The 15174-nt window shown below is 50.9% G+C and overlaps 1 protein-coding gene across 8 annotated transcripts in view; it reads left to right on the top strand.

The window, feature by feature from the left end:
- SLC2A9 (solute carrier family 2 member 9) overlaps window positions 1–15174 on the top strand; it is a 269728-nt gene that overhangs the window by 197361 nt on the left and 57193 nt on the right. Inside the window, exon 11 of one of the 8 annotated variants that reach the window (XM_053217576.1) lies at window positions 10439–10820. The exons of the other annotated variants lie outside the window; for them this stretch is intronic. Within the exon in view, the coding sequence (XP_053073551.1) occupies window positions 10439–10551 (113 nt within the window). The 3' untranslated portion in view covers window positions 10552–10820. Of the gene's footprint in view, window positions 1–10438; window positions 10821–15174 lie in introns of those variants that run through there. 8 annotated transcript variants of the gene reach the window in all.

Raw genomic sequence — 15174 nt, forward strand, 5'->3', positions numbered from 1 at the left:
TAAAAGAGCTTATCTTTGAGGAAAAGGAGATGTCTCCAAAGCACGTCAATTACAGTGTGAAAAATCTTAGCTGCTGGGGCTCTGTGCCTGGAATGAAGTTAAACTCTCTAAGGCCAGTTTCGGTGCTGGTGGGGAGGACAGACACACTGCCATCTACCCAGAAACACTGAGTATGGTCACTGCGCTTGGAAGGTACAGTTTAGGAGCTGAACGCTCCAGAAAGCTAGAGCTACCCTGATGGGGACGTACGAATGCCTGATGGGTGCGTGTGGGCAGGGAAAAAGGACTCCCCTACCTATCACATTGGTTGGATCTGGAAAGACGATGACCCACCCGCTTGCATTAAGCGGTCCAGAGCTTCGATGGGGTCAAATCAGATGGCTCAGTTCCCCTCGGAAGTTAGGAAACTATGCAAAACAGAATGACAAGGAAATTAATTTTCTAACCATGCAGAATTCACTGGGTAGGAGAAATGCGTGTGTCTACATTAAAACAGACCTACAAATCAAGAGAGAGATCCTGACGCCAAATCAGTGTGTGGCCCTCACTTTTGAACCTGGCTTCATGACAGTTAAATGAGAATGCCTCACGAACCCGGGTTAAACACGTAGCCGTCATTGCTTGGGACACATCCACGTCCCTACAGTGTGTTCACACAGATGGTGGGCTCTAACTGGAGGGTTGTGAGTCCCAGTCCCAATTCGTAGCAGTCCCAGTGCCAGCCGGAGACCCAGCCTCCACGCCCGGTACCACGTAGGATTTGGGAGATGCCCTTCTGAAAACTACCCTGTAAACGCTTAACTATTACATAAGCTTGAAATTAGGTCAAGGTCCAACAGGAAGGTACTGGGAGCTGGGAATTTAAAGGGACCTGGATGAATGGCCTGTTTGCAGAGGTGTGGGCATGGCGAAGGGACTCGGCAGAAAAGGTGCAGGTGCCTCAGCAGCAGAAGTAGGGGGAGGCTGCGGCCGACCCCCCAGCCTGAGCAAGCGTGGGATAGGCGAATTTTCATTGAAATCAATTTCTCCCTAAGAAGAGAATTAAATGCAAAGAAACAAGATTGTGTCGGGTAAAACTGAACTTTGAATCTGCACAAACCATTGCGATACTTCAGATTTTTTGCTGCCACTCTCACCCCCGAGAACCGATTTTTACCCGAGCTGAGACCCCAGCTGAGAATGCATTTTTTTTTTACCATTTTTTTTTTTTTTTACCAACTGAGAACCAATTTTTACCCCAGCTGAGAACGCATGCTGCAGAGACGGGGATTCGTGAAGTCTTTTTGAGCAGTGCATTCATCCCTGGGAGCACAAAGAGGAATAAGAAGTGTCCCGCCCAGGAGCTTGGAGCCCAGGATTAGAGGCAATTTCAGGGAAAGAAAAAGAAACTATCATGGGAGTGGGGGTGGGGTTGGATAGGAAGCTGAAGCCCAGAGACGTTGAGTGTTTTCCCAAAAGTCACACAGCTGATGAGCCAAGATTGTAGTTCAGGTTGTGTGACTCCAGAGCCTGGGTTCTTAAGACCTTCGATAGAGGGAGCAAGAACTCCTGTCCCCTTTAAGGTCCTTCCAGCTGGAGTAAGAATCAAATTGACACGAGACAGATTAACAGGAGAAAATCAAATGTAATAGCATAAGTAAGAGAAATCCCCTCAGATAGGGAAATCACAAAGACAGGCAAAATGAGAGAACAAATACCCCCAACCCTAGGGGACCGCGCGTGACCGTTTACCGCTCCAAGTCTGTAGGTCACCGTGGTAGTTTTGCTGTGCGGGCCCTCACATGTCTGCGCTTAGCTGGCGGGTTGGCTGGACGCCAGCTAACCCAGCTACACAGACCACTGGTCTGTCATTGAGAAGGGTGACCTGGCCACACATCCGTCCCCATCCACCTGACTAGCCTGGCTTGTTCACGTGATGGGTCAAAGCTACAAGACCAGAAGTGTGCAAAACCTCGTGAGGCCCAGGCTTAGAACTCAGTGTCACTTTTGGATAAAACAGGTAACAAGGGCCAGCCCAGAACCAGGAGGTGGAGAGAGCGACTTTGCCTCTCACGGGAGAGGCTGCAAAGAACTGGGACCATTTTACAGTCTCTCCAGAAGTTGTAGCCATAGAATAGGCAAGAGGTGACAATTATGGACTCTCATTTTAGAGAGAAATACATATATTTCATTCATTCACCCATCTCACAAATAGTTTTTGAGTGCATACTTGGGAGCAGGCATCCTTCCAGGCCTGAAGATAGAATGCTCTCGCTCTCTCTCTCTCTCTCTCTCTCTCTCTCACACACACACACACACACACACACACACACAGTCTGCCCCTGAGGGAGATTCTCACAAGTGAGAGAGGCCAGGGTCCCATCGGGAGGATATGGCACATGCAAGCCAGGATACGTTGAGGAGCATTTGATAACAAGACAGATGCAATGGTAAAGGGAGATTTGGGGGAAATGTCAAAGACCTGATTATTTAGATGATGTCAACTATACGACACTAACTTCCTATGTCCACCCCTCCACCCACTGGCCATGCAGGAAGCGAAACAATTTGCTGAAAGTTAATTCATCAAAAGTCAACACATCCAAGGTCACATCGCTAAAAGCCAAATCATACAGAAAAACAATTTGCTGAACGTACCTTATTTCTTTCACTGTCTGTTATGAATCTACAAATTTCTGTACAGAAAAGAATGATTTTAACAGCTTCTGTAGGTTTCTGTGTTGTTCCTTATTTTGTCTGCCTAAGCAAATTTTGAAGAACTTTCCTCTTGTTTTCTTGGCTCTCTGCTGTTGCAGGTGAAGGTTACGGGGGAGCAGGAAGGCCCAGCCAAGTGACATAAAGTATATTCTCATCCAGGTCTTGCTCCCTCTCCAAATCCATTCGGTTTCAGAGATTCACATAAAAAGTTACTGGGTTTGGATAGCAAGGAGACATCAACACATTTATCTTCCTTTATTCTGTGTTTGGGGAACAAGAGTGTGGATAGCAAAGGTTCAGATAGCCAGGGTTCCCACTTGTCGTGCAGACTGGTTTTTCTCATTACTGTATTCTTATTCAGTAATGCGTTTTACATCTTTGGCTTTGGGTGAATTGACCTTGAGCCAACCATGTGACCTTCATCAGTCACTTCTCTGAGCCCTAATTACTGGCCAGGACAGGAGACAACACAGAGAACCCACAGGGAGGATGTGGGGCTCAAGAGAGGCCATCTGTGGATGCTTTGGAATCTCACAGCACCTTTGCCAAAATCTGCAGTGATTTGGGCAAGGCCACATTCCTCTATGGGTCTCAGTTTCCCCACCAGGGAAAGGAGGGGCTGACCCAGATAAGGAGTTCTCCGGCTGGGTGGCTACCCGTCAGAACCCCCCATCTGTGGTCAAACATAACCCTGGCACACTGTCCAGGCCACTGGGCAGGCAACAGGGATGGCATTTTTTTTAATGTTTATTCATTTTTGAGAAAGACAGAGAGGAAGAGGGAGAGAGGGAGAGAGCATGAGTGGAGGAGGGGCAGAGAGAGGAGGGGGCAGAGGATCCCACGCATGTTCTGCGCTGACCGCCCAATGCGGGGCTCAAGCTCACGAACCGTGAGATCGTGACCTGAGCCAAAGTCAGACGCTTAACTGACTGAGCCACCCAGGGAGCCCCAGAAATGGCATTTTAACATGTTTTCTGGACAATTTCTAAGCAGCCAGTCCAGCCCAAACCACTCCTGTCTGTGGAAGCTTCCAGACTTAGTGAGCAGCTCCGTGGCTGCCCAAAGACCCACACCAGTGAGCTAGCCAAACAGAGCACTGGCCGTTGACGTCTCTGGCACAGACCCTCAGGGCAATAGTAAAAGTCACAGTGACAATGTCGATCACAGTGGCAGCGAGGGCAGTCGTGTATCTAGTGGGCATTTCAGGTTCGTGCTGAGCGTTTCACTCAGGCCAGCTCACCCAGCCCTCAGACCAGCCCCCCAGGGCAGACCGCCGCATTCCCAGTTTGCACACGAGGGGGCTGACGCTCCGAGAGGCTCTGCTGTCATAGCTCCCAGGTGGCACCTGCTCCTGAAGTCAGTGACAAGGCAACGTTTGTGCTCCTAATACTGCAGTAGGGCGAGTGGTGCACCCCCGAGCTTCATGTCTGCTCAGAACCTCAGAGTGTGACCTTATTTATTAAGTTTATTTATTTATTTTAAGAGAGAGAGAGTGAGGGAGCGTGCAGGGGAGGGGCAGAGAGACAGGGAGAGAGAGAATCCCAAGCAGGCTCTGTACTATCAGCGTGGAGTCCATCGTGGGGCTCGAACCCACAGACTGTGAGATCATCACCTGAGCCGAAACCATGAGTCAGACACATAACCACCTGAGCCACCCAGGCCCCCAAAATGTGACCTTGTTTAAAAATAGGTCTTTGTAGATGTGATTAGTTAAGGATCTCAAGATGAAATCATCCTGGATTTACGGTGGGCCTGAAAGCCGTTGACGGGTGTCCCTAGAAGATGGGAAGATCCCCATGGAGACACACAGAGGAGGAGGTGATATGAAGACAGAGGCAGAGACTCGAGTGATGTGGCTCCAGCCACGGAATCCAGAGACAGTCAGCAACACCTGAAGCTCAGAGAGCCTCAGGACAGCTCCCCCCTTGGGGCCTCCGGAGAAAACTAACCCTCCCGGCACCCAGACTCAACTCTGGCCTCCAGAACCGGGAGACAATCCATTTCTGGGATCCTAAGCCACCAAGTCTGCGGCGATGTGTTTCAGCAGCCTTAGGAAGCTAGCGCAGCACAAAGTTGGCAGGAAAATGTTTCCTTCCCCCCAGGTGGCCGTAGGGGCAGGGCCAGGGGGCTTGGAAATCCGTCTTTCACCATCTAACACTTAAAGCCAAGCAGATCGACGGGTGGCGGGCTACTTGCCAGGCTGAGGTACACGTTCCGCTTATCCAGGAAGACCAAGGGGAACGTTGAACGTTGATATTTTCTTCCCGAAGTTGAGCACCTGTTCAGCACTCGGTACTTTTCCTCGTGCACCCTGGTCCTCCCGGCACCCTGCAGAGGAGACCTCCTGTCCCCAGTGAGGGCACCTGCACTCCAGAGAGCCTGCCTTGCCCACATCACCCGGCATGCAGGAGGCTCGTCAGGACTTGAACGCACGGCTCCCCAGCTCTGAGGTCTCATCTTTCCTCCTGTTCTCCCTCCCTCGTTTTCCCGAACGCTCAGTTTCCCTGCTTATCTCCTTCCCACAGTCTCCGGCAGAGTTAATTAGCAAGCTTATCTCCTGAAACGTGAAATGGAAGTGTGGCAGTGCTCCTTAGGGTTTTCTGCCAGGCCTTCTCCAGGAGGGCTCGTCCCTCAGAAGCAGTCCACAAGCAAATGCAAATCCGGAGAAAGAATCTGGGCCCTCCAGAGTTTCAAGGTGTAAGCCTGGGTTTTCAACAGAAAGGTGGAAATTTCCGGTTCTGCGGTTCCCGACGTGAGTGACAGGTGCCCAGCTTCTGGTTCTTTCTGTGGTGTCGGCCAGCAGCCGCCTCCCTCCTCGCTGACACTTGAGCGAACCCTGGGAACCTGGCAGGGGAAGCTGACCCTTAGCTGATCCTCACAGCCCCTGGGGTGAGAGCCTGATTCGCCGTCTGAGGGGACTGTCTCCTGTGGCCGCTGTGACACAGGACCACAAACTGGAGCCTTTTAGGAACGGAAATTTATTTTCTTTTCTCACAGTTCTAGGGGGCAGAAGTTGGAAATAAAAGCGTGGGCCGGGCCGGGCTCGTCCAGAAGCCCTGGGGGAGAATCTGCTCCCTGCCCCTCTGCTGGCTTCCTGTGGCTGCTGGCTTTCCTCCGTGTGCAGCCACAGCCCGTGATCTCTGCCCCGTCTTCATATCGCCTTCTCCTCTGGTGTCCACCTCCCCCACCCCCCGCCGCTTACAGGGGCCCATAGGATGCACTTGGGACCCACGCTGATGGAATCCAGGGTGAGGTCACTAACTGAATCATCTTGCACCCTATGACATGACTGTCACACCCCCAGGCGCTATGAGACGGAGTGAGTGGAGCACCCTGTCCCTCTCCTGTGGTTGGGGCGGGGGGGGGGGGGTCACGACCCAACAACAGCCTTCCTCCTTCCTCTGCTCCTTCACCCACTTCTCTTTTTTTATTTTTTTAAGTTTATTTATTTATTTTGAGACAGAGAGAGAGAGAAAGAAGGGGAGGGGCAGAGAGAGAAGGAACACAGAGCCCTATGTGGGGCTCGAACTCACAAACCATGAGATTGTGACCGGACGCTTAACCGACTGAGCCACCCAGGTGCCCCTCTCCCTCACCCATTTCTTGTCTTAAAGTGGGTGAGGGGCTCAAGAGCTGTGAGTTAATGCTGCCTTCCCTGTGCATCCTGCATGCAGAGACTCGGAAGCCGCCTTGGGTGTCTCCGCCTCTGTTGCTTCTCACTCCGAGTCCAAGTGAAGCTTCTGTTTTGAGACCCAGCTACCCCTACAACGTAGATATGAGCTAGGTGGCAGCGTGGGTGCAGGACAAGGAACTATTGCCCCCGTCCAGGAGGCTCAGAGGGCATAAAAGGGGCACGTTCAGTGTCTAGATTTTCGGGAATCAGTAGAACGCAGTTTGGGGGGACAGGTCATGGTGAGGCAGGGCTGTGCTTGATTCCTGTGGCCACTGCCACAAATGACCGCTAATTTGGTGGCTGAGAACCACATCAGTTTCCCCTCCTACGGTTCTGGGGTCAAAGTCTGAAATCACTTTCACTGGGCAGGGATGACTCCCTCTGACTCTGGGGGGATTTGACTTCGTGCCTTTTCCCCCTGCGAGACCACCCACATCCCTTGTCTTGTGTCCCCTCCTCATCCCTCAGAGCCACCAGCATGGCGTCTTCTCTCTCATCTCTGACCCCTGCCTCCTTTGTAAAAGGACCCTGTGATTACATTGGATGGGATAGTCCAGAATAGCCTCCCCATCTCAAGTTTCGTAACTTAATCATGCCTGCAAAGTCCCTTTTGGCATGCCAGCTAACCCGTTCACAGATTCTGGGGATTCACATGTGGACATTTTTGTGAGAGAGTTGGGGGCCGGGATGGGGCATTCAGGCAGTGATAGCATTTCCTACGGTTCAAGCGCGTGAGATTGCAGGATGTATGGAAAGTGGCAGGTGGCCCAGGTGGCCAGTGGCGTTACAGGGGAGCTTGCGTTTGAGAGGGGACTCAGAGGCACGCAGGACCAGACCACACGCCACCTGTGTACTCAGCCTGAATAGTGACTGCATTAGTCCGCTCAGCCGCCATGGCCAAGTACCGCGGACGGGGAGCTTTACACAACAGAAATGTACTGCCTCGCGGTTCTGGAGTCTGGAAGTCCAAGGTCAAAGTGTCAGCAGGGCAGTTTCTTCTGAGGCCTCTCTCCTTGGCTGGTAGACGACCGTCTTCTCCCTGTGTCCTCATGTGGTCATCGTGTGTGTGTGTGTGTGTGTGTGTGTGTGTGTGTGTGTGTGTCCTGATTGCCTTCTCTTACGAGGACACCAGTCATAATGGATGGGGCCCACCCAGGTGATCTCATTTTGCCTTAATCACCTCTTTAGACTCCCTGTCTCCAAATACAGCCACACCCTGAGGCCCTGGAGGTTCGAACTTCAACATATGAATTTTTCCCGGGGGTGGGGACCAGGAGGGGATGACACAATTCAGCCCACAACAGTGATTGAAAGTCAAAGTCTTAGAACAAGAAGCCACCACGGCTTAGGCACTAACTCTACCTCTTACGAACAGTGTGGCCTTGGGCAGGCTGCCTAATCTCTGGCCTCATCTGAAAATTAAAGATGACAATAGTAATAGTCCCTTCTATTACAACAGTAATAGCTGGCCTTACAAAGGTTAAATCCATCTATTCATTCAAATAGTTACTGATGGAACCATGTGCCAGGCATTCCTATAGGTGCTGGGGATATAATAAAAACAAGAGACAAAAACACCTGTCACCGTGGAGCCTTTGCTATAGTGGAGGGAGACATAAAACACTGTGAAAAGTCCTCTATAACGTGTGCTGAAATGCGATAAGCGCTGTGGCGAAAATTAGAGCATGGAAGGTGGGTGGGAAGCCCGTCTGGGGAGGTATTGAATTGGACCTGGGGTTGTCATGGAAGGTCTCGGTGGCAAAGTGACAACTGGGCAAAGACGGGAAGGGTGCGCAGGAATGAGACATGCAGATAGCTGGAGAAAGAGCCCACCAAGCAGAGGGAACAGCTAGTGCAAAGGCCCTGGGGCAGGAACACGTCTGATCTGTTGAAAGAACATCAAGGAGGCCAGTGAGGGCAGGGAGAGAGTGAAGAAAGAACAATCGGAGACCAGATTGAATTGATGGAGGACCGGGAAACAGCAGACCGCGGACTGCTCCATAGGCCGTTTCAAGGGCTTTGGGCTTTCTCTTTGGGAGAGATGGCAGCCTTCTGGGGATTTGGGGCTGAGGAGTGACAGCTTCTGTCACTTAAATGCACATAAAAACATTTTATGTTTTTAATGTGTGCTTAATTTTGAGAGAGAGCACACATGTACGAGCAGGGAAGAGGCAAAGGGAGAGAGAGAGGGAGACAGGGAGAGAGAATCTCAAGCAGGTTCTTCAGAGTCAGTGCAGAGTCCAGTGTGGGGCTTGATCCCATGAACTGTGAAATCATGACCTGAACTGAAATCAAGAGCTGGACGCTCACCCGCCGAGCCACCCAGGCGCCCCTTGAAGCTCCTTTTTAAAAGGATGTTCTTGGGTCGGCTTTAGCTCAAGCGGTTGCTTCGCATGTGGTTATTAAAAGGATGTTCTTGACTCCCGTGTTAAAACAGCCTGTAGGAGGCCAAGGGTAAAAGCTGGGAAACCAGTCAGGAGGTTCTTACAACCATTCAGGCAAATGGCAGTGGCCGCTTGGACCAGGGTGGCTGTGGAGGAAGCGATGAGAAATGGTAGATTCCCAACACAGCAACCTTTGTAAGTTTTCATGGGCAGAATACTCTGGCAGGCTGGACGTGGGATATGAAAGCAAGACCAGAGCCGAGAGACCCCAAGCATGAAGCTGCTGTTAACTGAGGTGGTGAAGCGAAGTAGATCGGGGGTCAGTCTTAGACATGGTAGTGTAGACATGACCATAAGCCATCCCTGGACGGGTGAGCTGACATGTGTAAAATACAGGCCCCGTCACAGGGTGGCTTGTCCAGAATCCGATGCCGAGGTGCAGTTTGGGATGAGGGACGTTGGTCAGGGGTCCTCACCCATTGAGAGGCACGGAGAGGGCAGAGGGAGAGATTGGGCTGTGATACAAGCCCAAGGGCAGCTCAGCCAGCCCCATGGGGAGTCTGCAGCTGAAATGGCCCGTTAGATTGGGCCGTGCTGTGGCCCAGGCCTTTCTACCCCTCCACCTGTAGTCGTCGGAAGTGGGCCATTCTGGGAAGGGCGTGCGCGGGGGCCAGGCAGTTCTCTGCAGCTGAGGCTGACCCTAAAGGGACTGATGGCTGGAGGCATCTGCCAAAAGCAGTCCTTTCCCGAAGCCCCACAGGATGGCACGACTCCGTGCTGGTCGTGCCCACGTTCCCTCGTCTGCAAGTCCAAAATTCAAAAATCTCAGAAGAAACAATTATTTTTCAGCGGTTTGCACCAAAACCAGACCTGAGCAGACGTGAGCCTCCTTGCTGTCCTTCTTTCTGTCCCGTTTAGTGGGGCTCTAGGTGGTTCTCTTCCTCCTCGGACTATGGCAGCTGTGTCTCCTACATCGTCCCCGACCTTTCTGGCTGCCCCTTCTGTGTCCCCTCCCGCCCTCTTCTTCTTCCGATCCATGGATGCTGGCCCTCCCCAGTTCTGCCCTTGGCCCGTGCACTCCTCACTGCAAACGCTGTCCCACGATGGTCTTCTCCACTAGTTGTGTCCGTGTCCACTCTTCTCGGAGCTCCCGCTCATCCGCTGCACTTCCCTCCCAAGCTCCGGACCCAGGTGTCTACTCCCTTAAGGCACAACGCCACATAGAGATCATATGGGTTCCTAAAAACACGCCCAGTCCAAAATCATCATTTTCTCTCTACATCTGCTTTTCCTCCTGTATCCCCTTATTTCAGTGGATGGAGCCACCAACGACCTACTTGCCCCGTAGGTCATCCTGAACTCTCCGTCCTCCTCATTCCCCTATTGAGCACTTATTATGGGCCAGGCACAATGCTAAGTATATTACCCACGTTACCTCCCTTAACAAGAAACTCGAGTTACTTGAGACAGGAAGTGAGACATTTGGACGTGTGTCAAAAGTGCACGTGGACATAGAGTCCACGCACTGGGGCTGGAGCGGGGGTGGAGAGCAGACCTCTCTTTCTTCTCTCACAGTTTTAATGGCCAGACTCTCGTGGGGGCCGAAGGAGTTGGTATTAACCTTATTTAAATCTGCATTTTTCCCGTTGAGATACACTTACATGATCATGATTCACTTCTCCAGGTGTCGAAAACAAGCTGCTAAAATGGAAAAGTGGCCCACTGTGTCCACACACTGTCCATCGTCTTTCTGTTGATTTGAAGGAGGGTAAGGTTCCCTCTGATAAAGGTACTTGAAGGATTTCTGCTCAGCCCATATTTGGGACAGGATGGCCAGCATTCAGAGGGGATGTTAGGCACCAAAACGTGGACTCTAAAGGAGCAAAAAGTGATGTTCCCCAGGGAGGCAACATGAGTGTGGAAGGACCTTGGCTCAGAGCGCCCCCCTTGGTTTGAGTCCCCACACAACTGCCAGTGTGGCCTTGACCTCTTACCCTCTCTTGTGTCACTTCCTGCACACGTAAAATGGGTCACAGGTGCCCTGAGGATGAAATGGGTCAACGTACACAAGGCAAGCGTGGATGTGGCCCACTTCTTCTTTCAATCTAAAGGGACAACTAAAGGGAAAATCTTCTAGCAGAGGGAATAACCGAGGCAAGAATCTGCCTGGCGTGTTCTAGAACAGTGCTGCCCAATAGAAGTAGAATTCGGAGCACCTGTCTGTCTCTCTCTCTCTCTCTCTTAAGAATAAATAAATGTTAAACATTTTATTTATTTATTAAAAAAAATTTTTTTAACGTTTATTTATTATTGAAAGACAGAGAGACACAGAGCATGAGCAGGGGAAGGGCAGAGCCAGAGGGAGACCCAGAATCCGAAGCAGGCTCCAGGCTCTGAGCTATCTGCACAGAGCCCGACGCGGGGCTCGAACTCACAAACCGTGAGATCATGACCTCAGCCGAAGTCGGACGCTCAACCGACTGAGCCACCCAGGCGCCCCAAAAATTTTTTTAAAAAGAGAGAATTCAAGCCACAAATGTAAATGCTTCTGGTGGCCACGTTAAGAAAAGCAAAAAAGAAACCGGTAAAATTGCTTTTGAGACTGTGTTGTATTCGGCCCCATATATCCCAAACATTAGTTCAGCATGGAATCATTATATAACCTGTGTTAATGGGCATTCTAAATTTCTTTTTTTCTATACTCAGTCTTTGGAATTGGTGTGTACTTTATACTTAACAGTACATCTCAGTTCAGACTGGCTACGTGTCCAGCTCTCAACAACCACATGAGACGAGGGCTACCGTATTAAGCTCAGTTCTGGAAAGAGTGAGGACACGTGTATGGCGGGACTGGCATGAAAGGGAAGGGAAGTGAGAGAGGAGGAGGGAACTGGAGGGAACCGCTAGGTTAGCTGTTAGATCCAAGCACAGGGGCAGAGTGTGGGAGAGTCTGACCAGAGGGCTGACGGAATGTGATTTCCGTTCCAAATGCTCACTTTGGCTGCTGTGTGGGTAACAGACTGGAGAAGGTACGCCCCCCCAGACGTCCTCGGAGAGCTGCTCCGAGGCGAGTCTTTCAACAGTAGTGGTCGTAGTAATCGTAACGCAATAATAATAAGCAACCACTGTCACATCCATCACCTGTTGGATCAACGCGCCCATTTTATAGGCAGGAAAAGTGGGAGTACAAGAGTAAGCAATCATCCCCCATGTCACACTTAGTATCACAGAAAGGACTGGGGCCCCTTGCCCTGGCCACAGTTCCTCCCCACCCTCCAGAAATGGCTGGCTGGAGGGAGAGAGGTCCCAGGCCAGGCACTCGGCCCTGCTTCAGGTCTCTGCATTATGTCCTTTGATTCAGGAGCCATGTGCTTTGAAATACTGTGTTTGCCTGGATGGCACATCATGGGCCGTGGGGCCAGATTCCTGCAAACCAGGGTTCCTGCAGGCATCTTGAGCTGTCTCACCAATCTGGGGGGGGGGGGGTGGATCTTTAAACACCGCCAAACACGGATTCAGCTCCCCCTCATTTCCTTCTTTTATGTTCTGGAAAAAAGAGTAGGAAACTCACCCATGCCACATGGCACTGAGAGAGAGGCATGGGCTTGGGGTCCGATCAGGCCGCCCCCTCACTCCTTGTGACACTTAGCTTCCCTGAGCCATATTGGCTCGTCTGCAAAATGAGGCTACCAGCCTCCCCTTGTTTAGTGACAGTCACACTGCCTGGCTCACAGAAGGTGCTGGGTGAGTTTTAATTTCCTTTCTTGCCTCCCCCTGCCCTTTATGAAGTCATATTTAAATGTATTCTATAACAACACAAACTATAAATTCAGAGTTCTAGAAAAAAATGATGAGTGGTCTGATAGAAATTTGGATTTTCACAAGTCCTCCAAGATGGTGAACACACGGTAATTTAATGATGCCCTTACGTGACTTTCTGGAGAAACTTCTAGAAGTTCAGCCTCCGCACCGCCGGCATTGGGGCTAGACACTCCTCCGTGGTGCAGGCCGTCCTGGGCATCATGCCCCGTTGAGCCACAACCCTGGGCTCTACCCCCCAGCCACCAGTAACATCTCCTTTTACACCAAAAATGTCTCCAGACGTCGCCACATGCCCCTGGGGGCAGAGTCACCCCTAGTTTAGAACCACTGTCGTTAGCTGGTGTTTTGGAATAAATACAGGCTCCAGACTCGAACCAACCTGGCTTTTCCACCTGTTGCTGTGTGATGTGGGGCGAGTATGTGTGTGTGTTTGTGTGTGTGTGTGTGTGTGTGTGTGTGTGTCCTCACTTCTCTACTTCTTTCCTTATATCTAAATAATGACCTTTTACTCAGTGGCCGCTGTGTATCATGCATTAACTCCTGTGATTCCCACCAAAAGCCTATGTGATTATTATCCATTTTACAGATGAAGATACTGAGGCACAGAGAGAAGATGCTCATACAGGGTCACACTGCCAATGTCAGGCAAGCTTGTTTTCAAGTCGGAGCATTTCAGTGCCACACCCTGTGCTCTACACCTGTGAAATCACCTGCCTAGCACACCTAGAACCTGGCCAGGCACATAGTAAATGCTCAGCAAACACGAGTTCCCCTTCTCAAAAAACAGTTTCAATCAAGAAGATTCTTAGGGTCAGGGTGGCTGACTGGCTCAGTCAGTTGAGCATCGGACTTAGGCTCAGGTCATGATCTCATGGTTTGTGGGTTCGAGCCCTGTCAAGTGTGCTGACAGCACAGAGCCCACTTCAGATCCTTTGTCCCCCTTTTTCTGAAACTCCCCCACTCATGCTCATTCTCTCTTGCTCTCTCTCAAAAATGAATAAACGGTTTTAGGGGGCACGCGGGTGGTTCAGTCGGTTAAGTGTCCGACTTCGGCTCAGGTCATGGTCTCATAGTTTGTGGTTCTGAGCCTCACATTGGGCTCTGTGCTGGCAGCTCGGAGCCCGGAGCCTGCTTCGGATTCTGTGTCTCCCTCTGTCTCTGACCCTCCCCCCTTGCACTCTGTATGTCTCTCTCTCTCTCTCGAAAATAAATAAACGTTAAAAAAATTGTTTTAATAAAAAAAGAAGATTCTTAAGGTCCCACATTCCAAGGTTGCATCTCAAAGTGTTTGTGTTGGAATAGGAAAGGAGCTCAAAATCCACTCGTGACCTTCTCCTGTGCTAGGATACCACACCTGGAGGGGTTGGACTCCGTGAGTGGGGGTGCGGGGGGATGCTACGACAGCGGGGGACGAATCACGTGCTCTTGCTCATGTGCTCGGAAGAGGCAGGAGCAGGGTCTTCAAACCCATCCCTTGGCTTCAAGCCAAGATCTTTCTGGGCACTTTGTCTGTATGGATGCATCATGTTTTGAATCTGTATCAGGTTCCTATTACTGTTGTAACAAGTTATCACAAACTCAGTGGGTTAAATCAGCACATATATTATCTTACAGTTCCGAGCTCAATTGTCTAAATGGGTCGGCGGGCTATGTTCTTTCCCGAGGTTCCAGGGAGGAATTCATCCCCTGGCTTCTAGAGGCTTCTACACTGCTTCCTGCGTGGCGCCTCCTCCATATTCAAGCTTCTGCTTCTATAGTAACATTTCTTTTTCAGACTCTGACCTTCCTGCCTTTCTCTTTTGAGGATCCTTAAAAGGATCATCCACCTGGATAATCCAGGATCTTTCCCATCCTAAAATCCTTCATTTAATCCCACCCGCAAAGCCCCTTTGCCCTGTAAGGTGACACATGTACAGGTTCTGGGGATTGGGGCGTGGGATCCTCTGGAGGGAATTAATCTGCTCTGGCGTCCTTCGTGCTCTAAGTTTGCATGAGGGGAAATAAAAACCAAGAATATGGAAGGCCATTTCCTCTATTTCCTCTATTTCATGCCTCCCGTGGGCAGCTCGAGGCAGTTGAGACCCTCTGGGCTTCCCACTCACCCAGCCTGGGGCCTGACGGCCAGAACCCCCCTTTGCACCTGTGTGGCCTTAGGCACGTTAGCTCGGCATTCTGAGCTGCCTCCTGTCTAACAGGTTGATGCACACCTTAACGATTGGCGTAAGTTTAAAAAAAAAAAAATCTCCGTTACGTGGCCAATAGGTCCCAGCTCCTGGAAAGCAGTCGAGAAATAGGGGCTGCTGTAAGGATTCCCTTAGCGGGTCAGCTTCATGCTGAAGAAGGCTCACTGTGGACCTGCCTGTGAGCAGAAGCCCTGCTTTGGGCAGGTCCCCTGGGACTCTGCAATTCCAGAAACCACGCTTGGGAGACTTGAAAAACTTCCCTAACTCAAACAAGCCTTTGGCGAGAGAGCTGGCTCTGAGAGAACATCAAACCCAGTGTTTGGGGGGCTGTTTTCCTAAGGCAGTGACAGCCTCTAATGGGAAGTCTTACCTGCTGCTGAGTCTCATTTATCAGACCTTGTCAGTGCACTGCCTT

The sequence above is a fragment of the Acinonyx jubatus genome, chromosome B1 (genome assembly GCF_027475565.1).
Source record: "Acinonyx jubatus isolate Ajub_Pintada_27869175 chromosome B1, VMU_Ajub_asm_v1.0, whole genome shotgun sequence".
Taxonomy (NCBI): Eukaryota; Metazoa; Chordata; class Mammalia; order Carnivora; family Felidae; genus Acinonyx; species Acinonyx jubatus.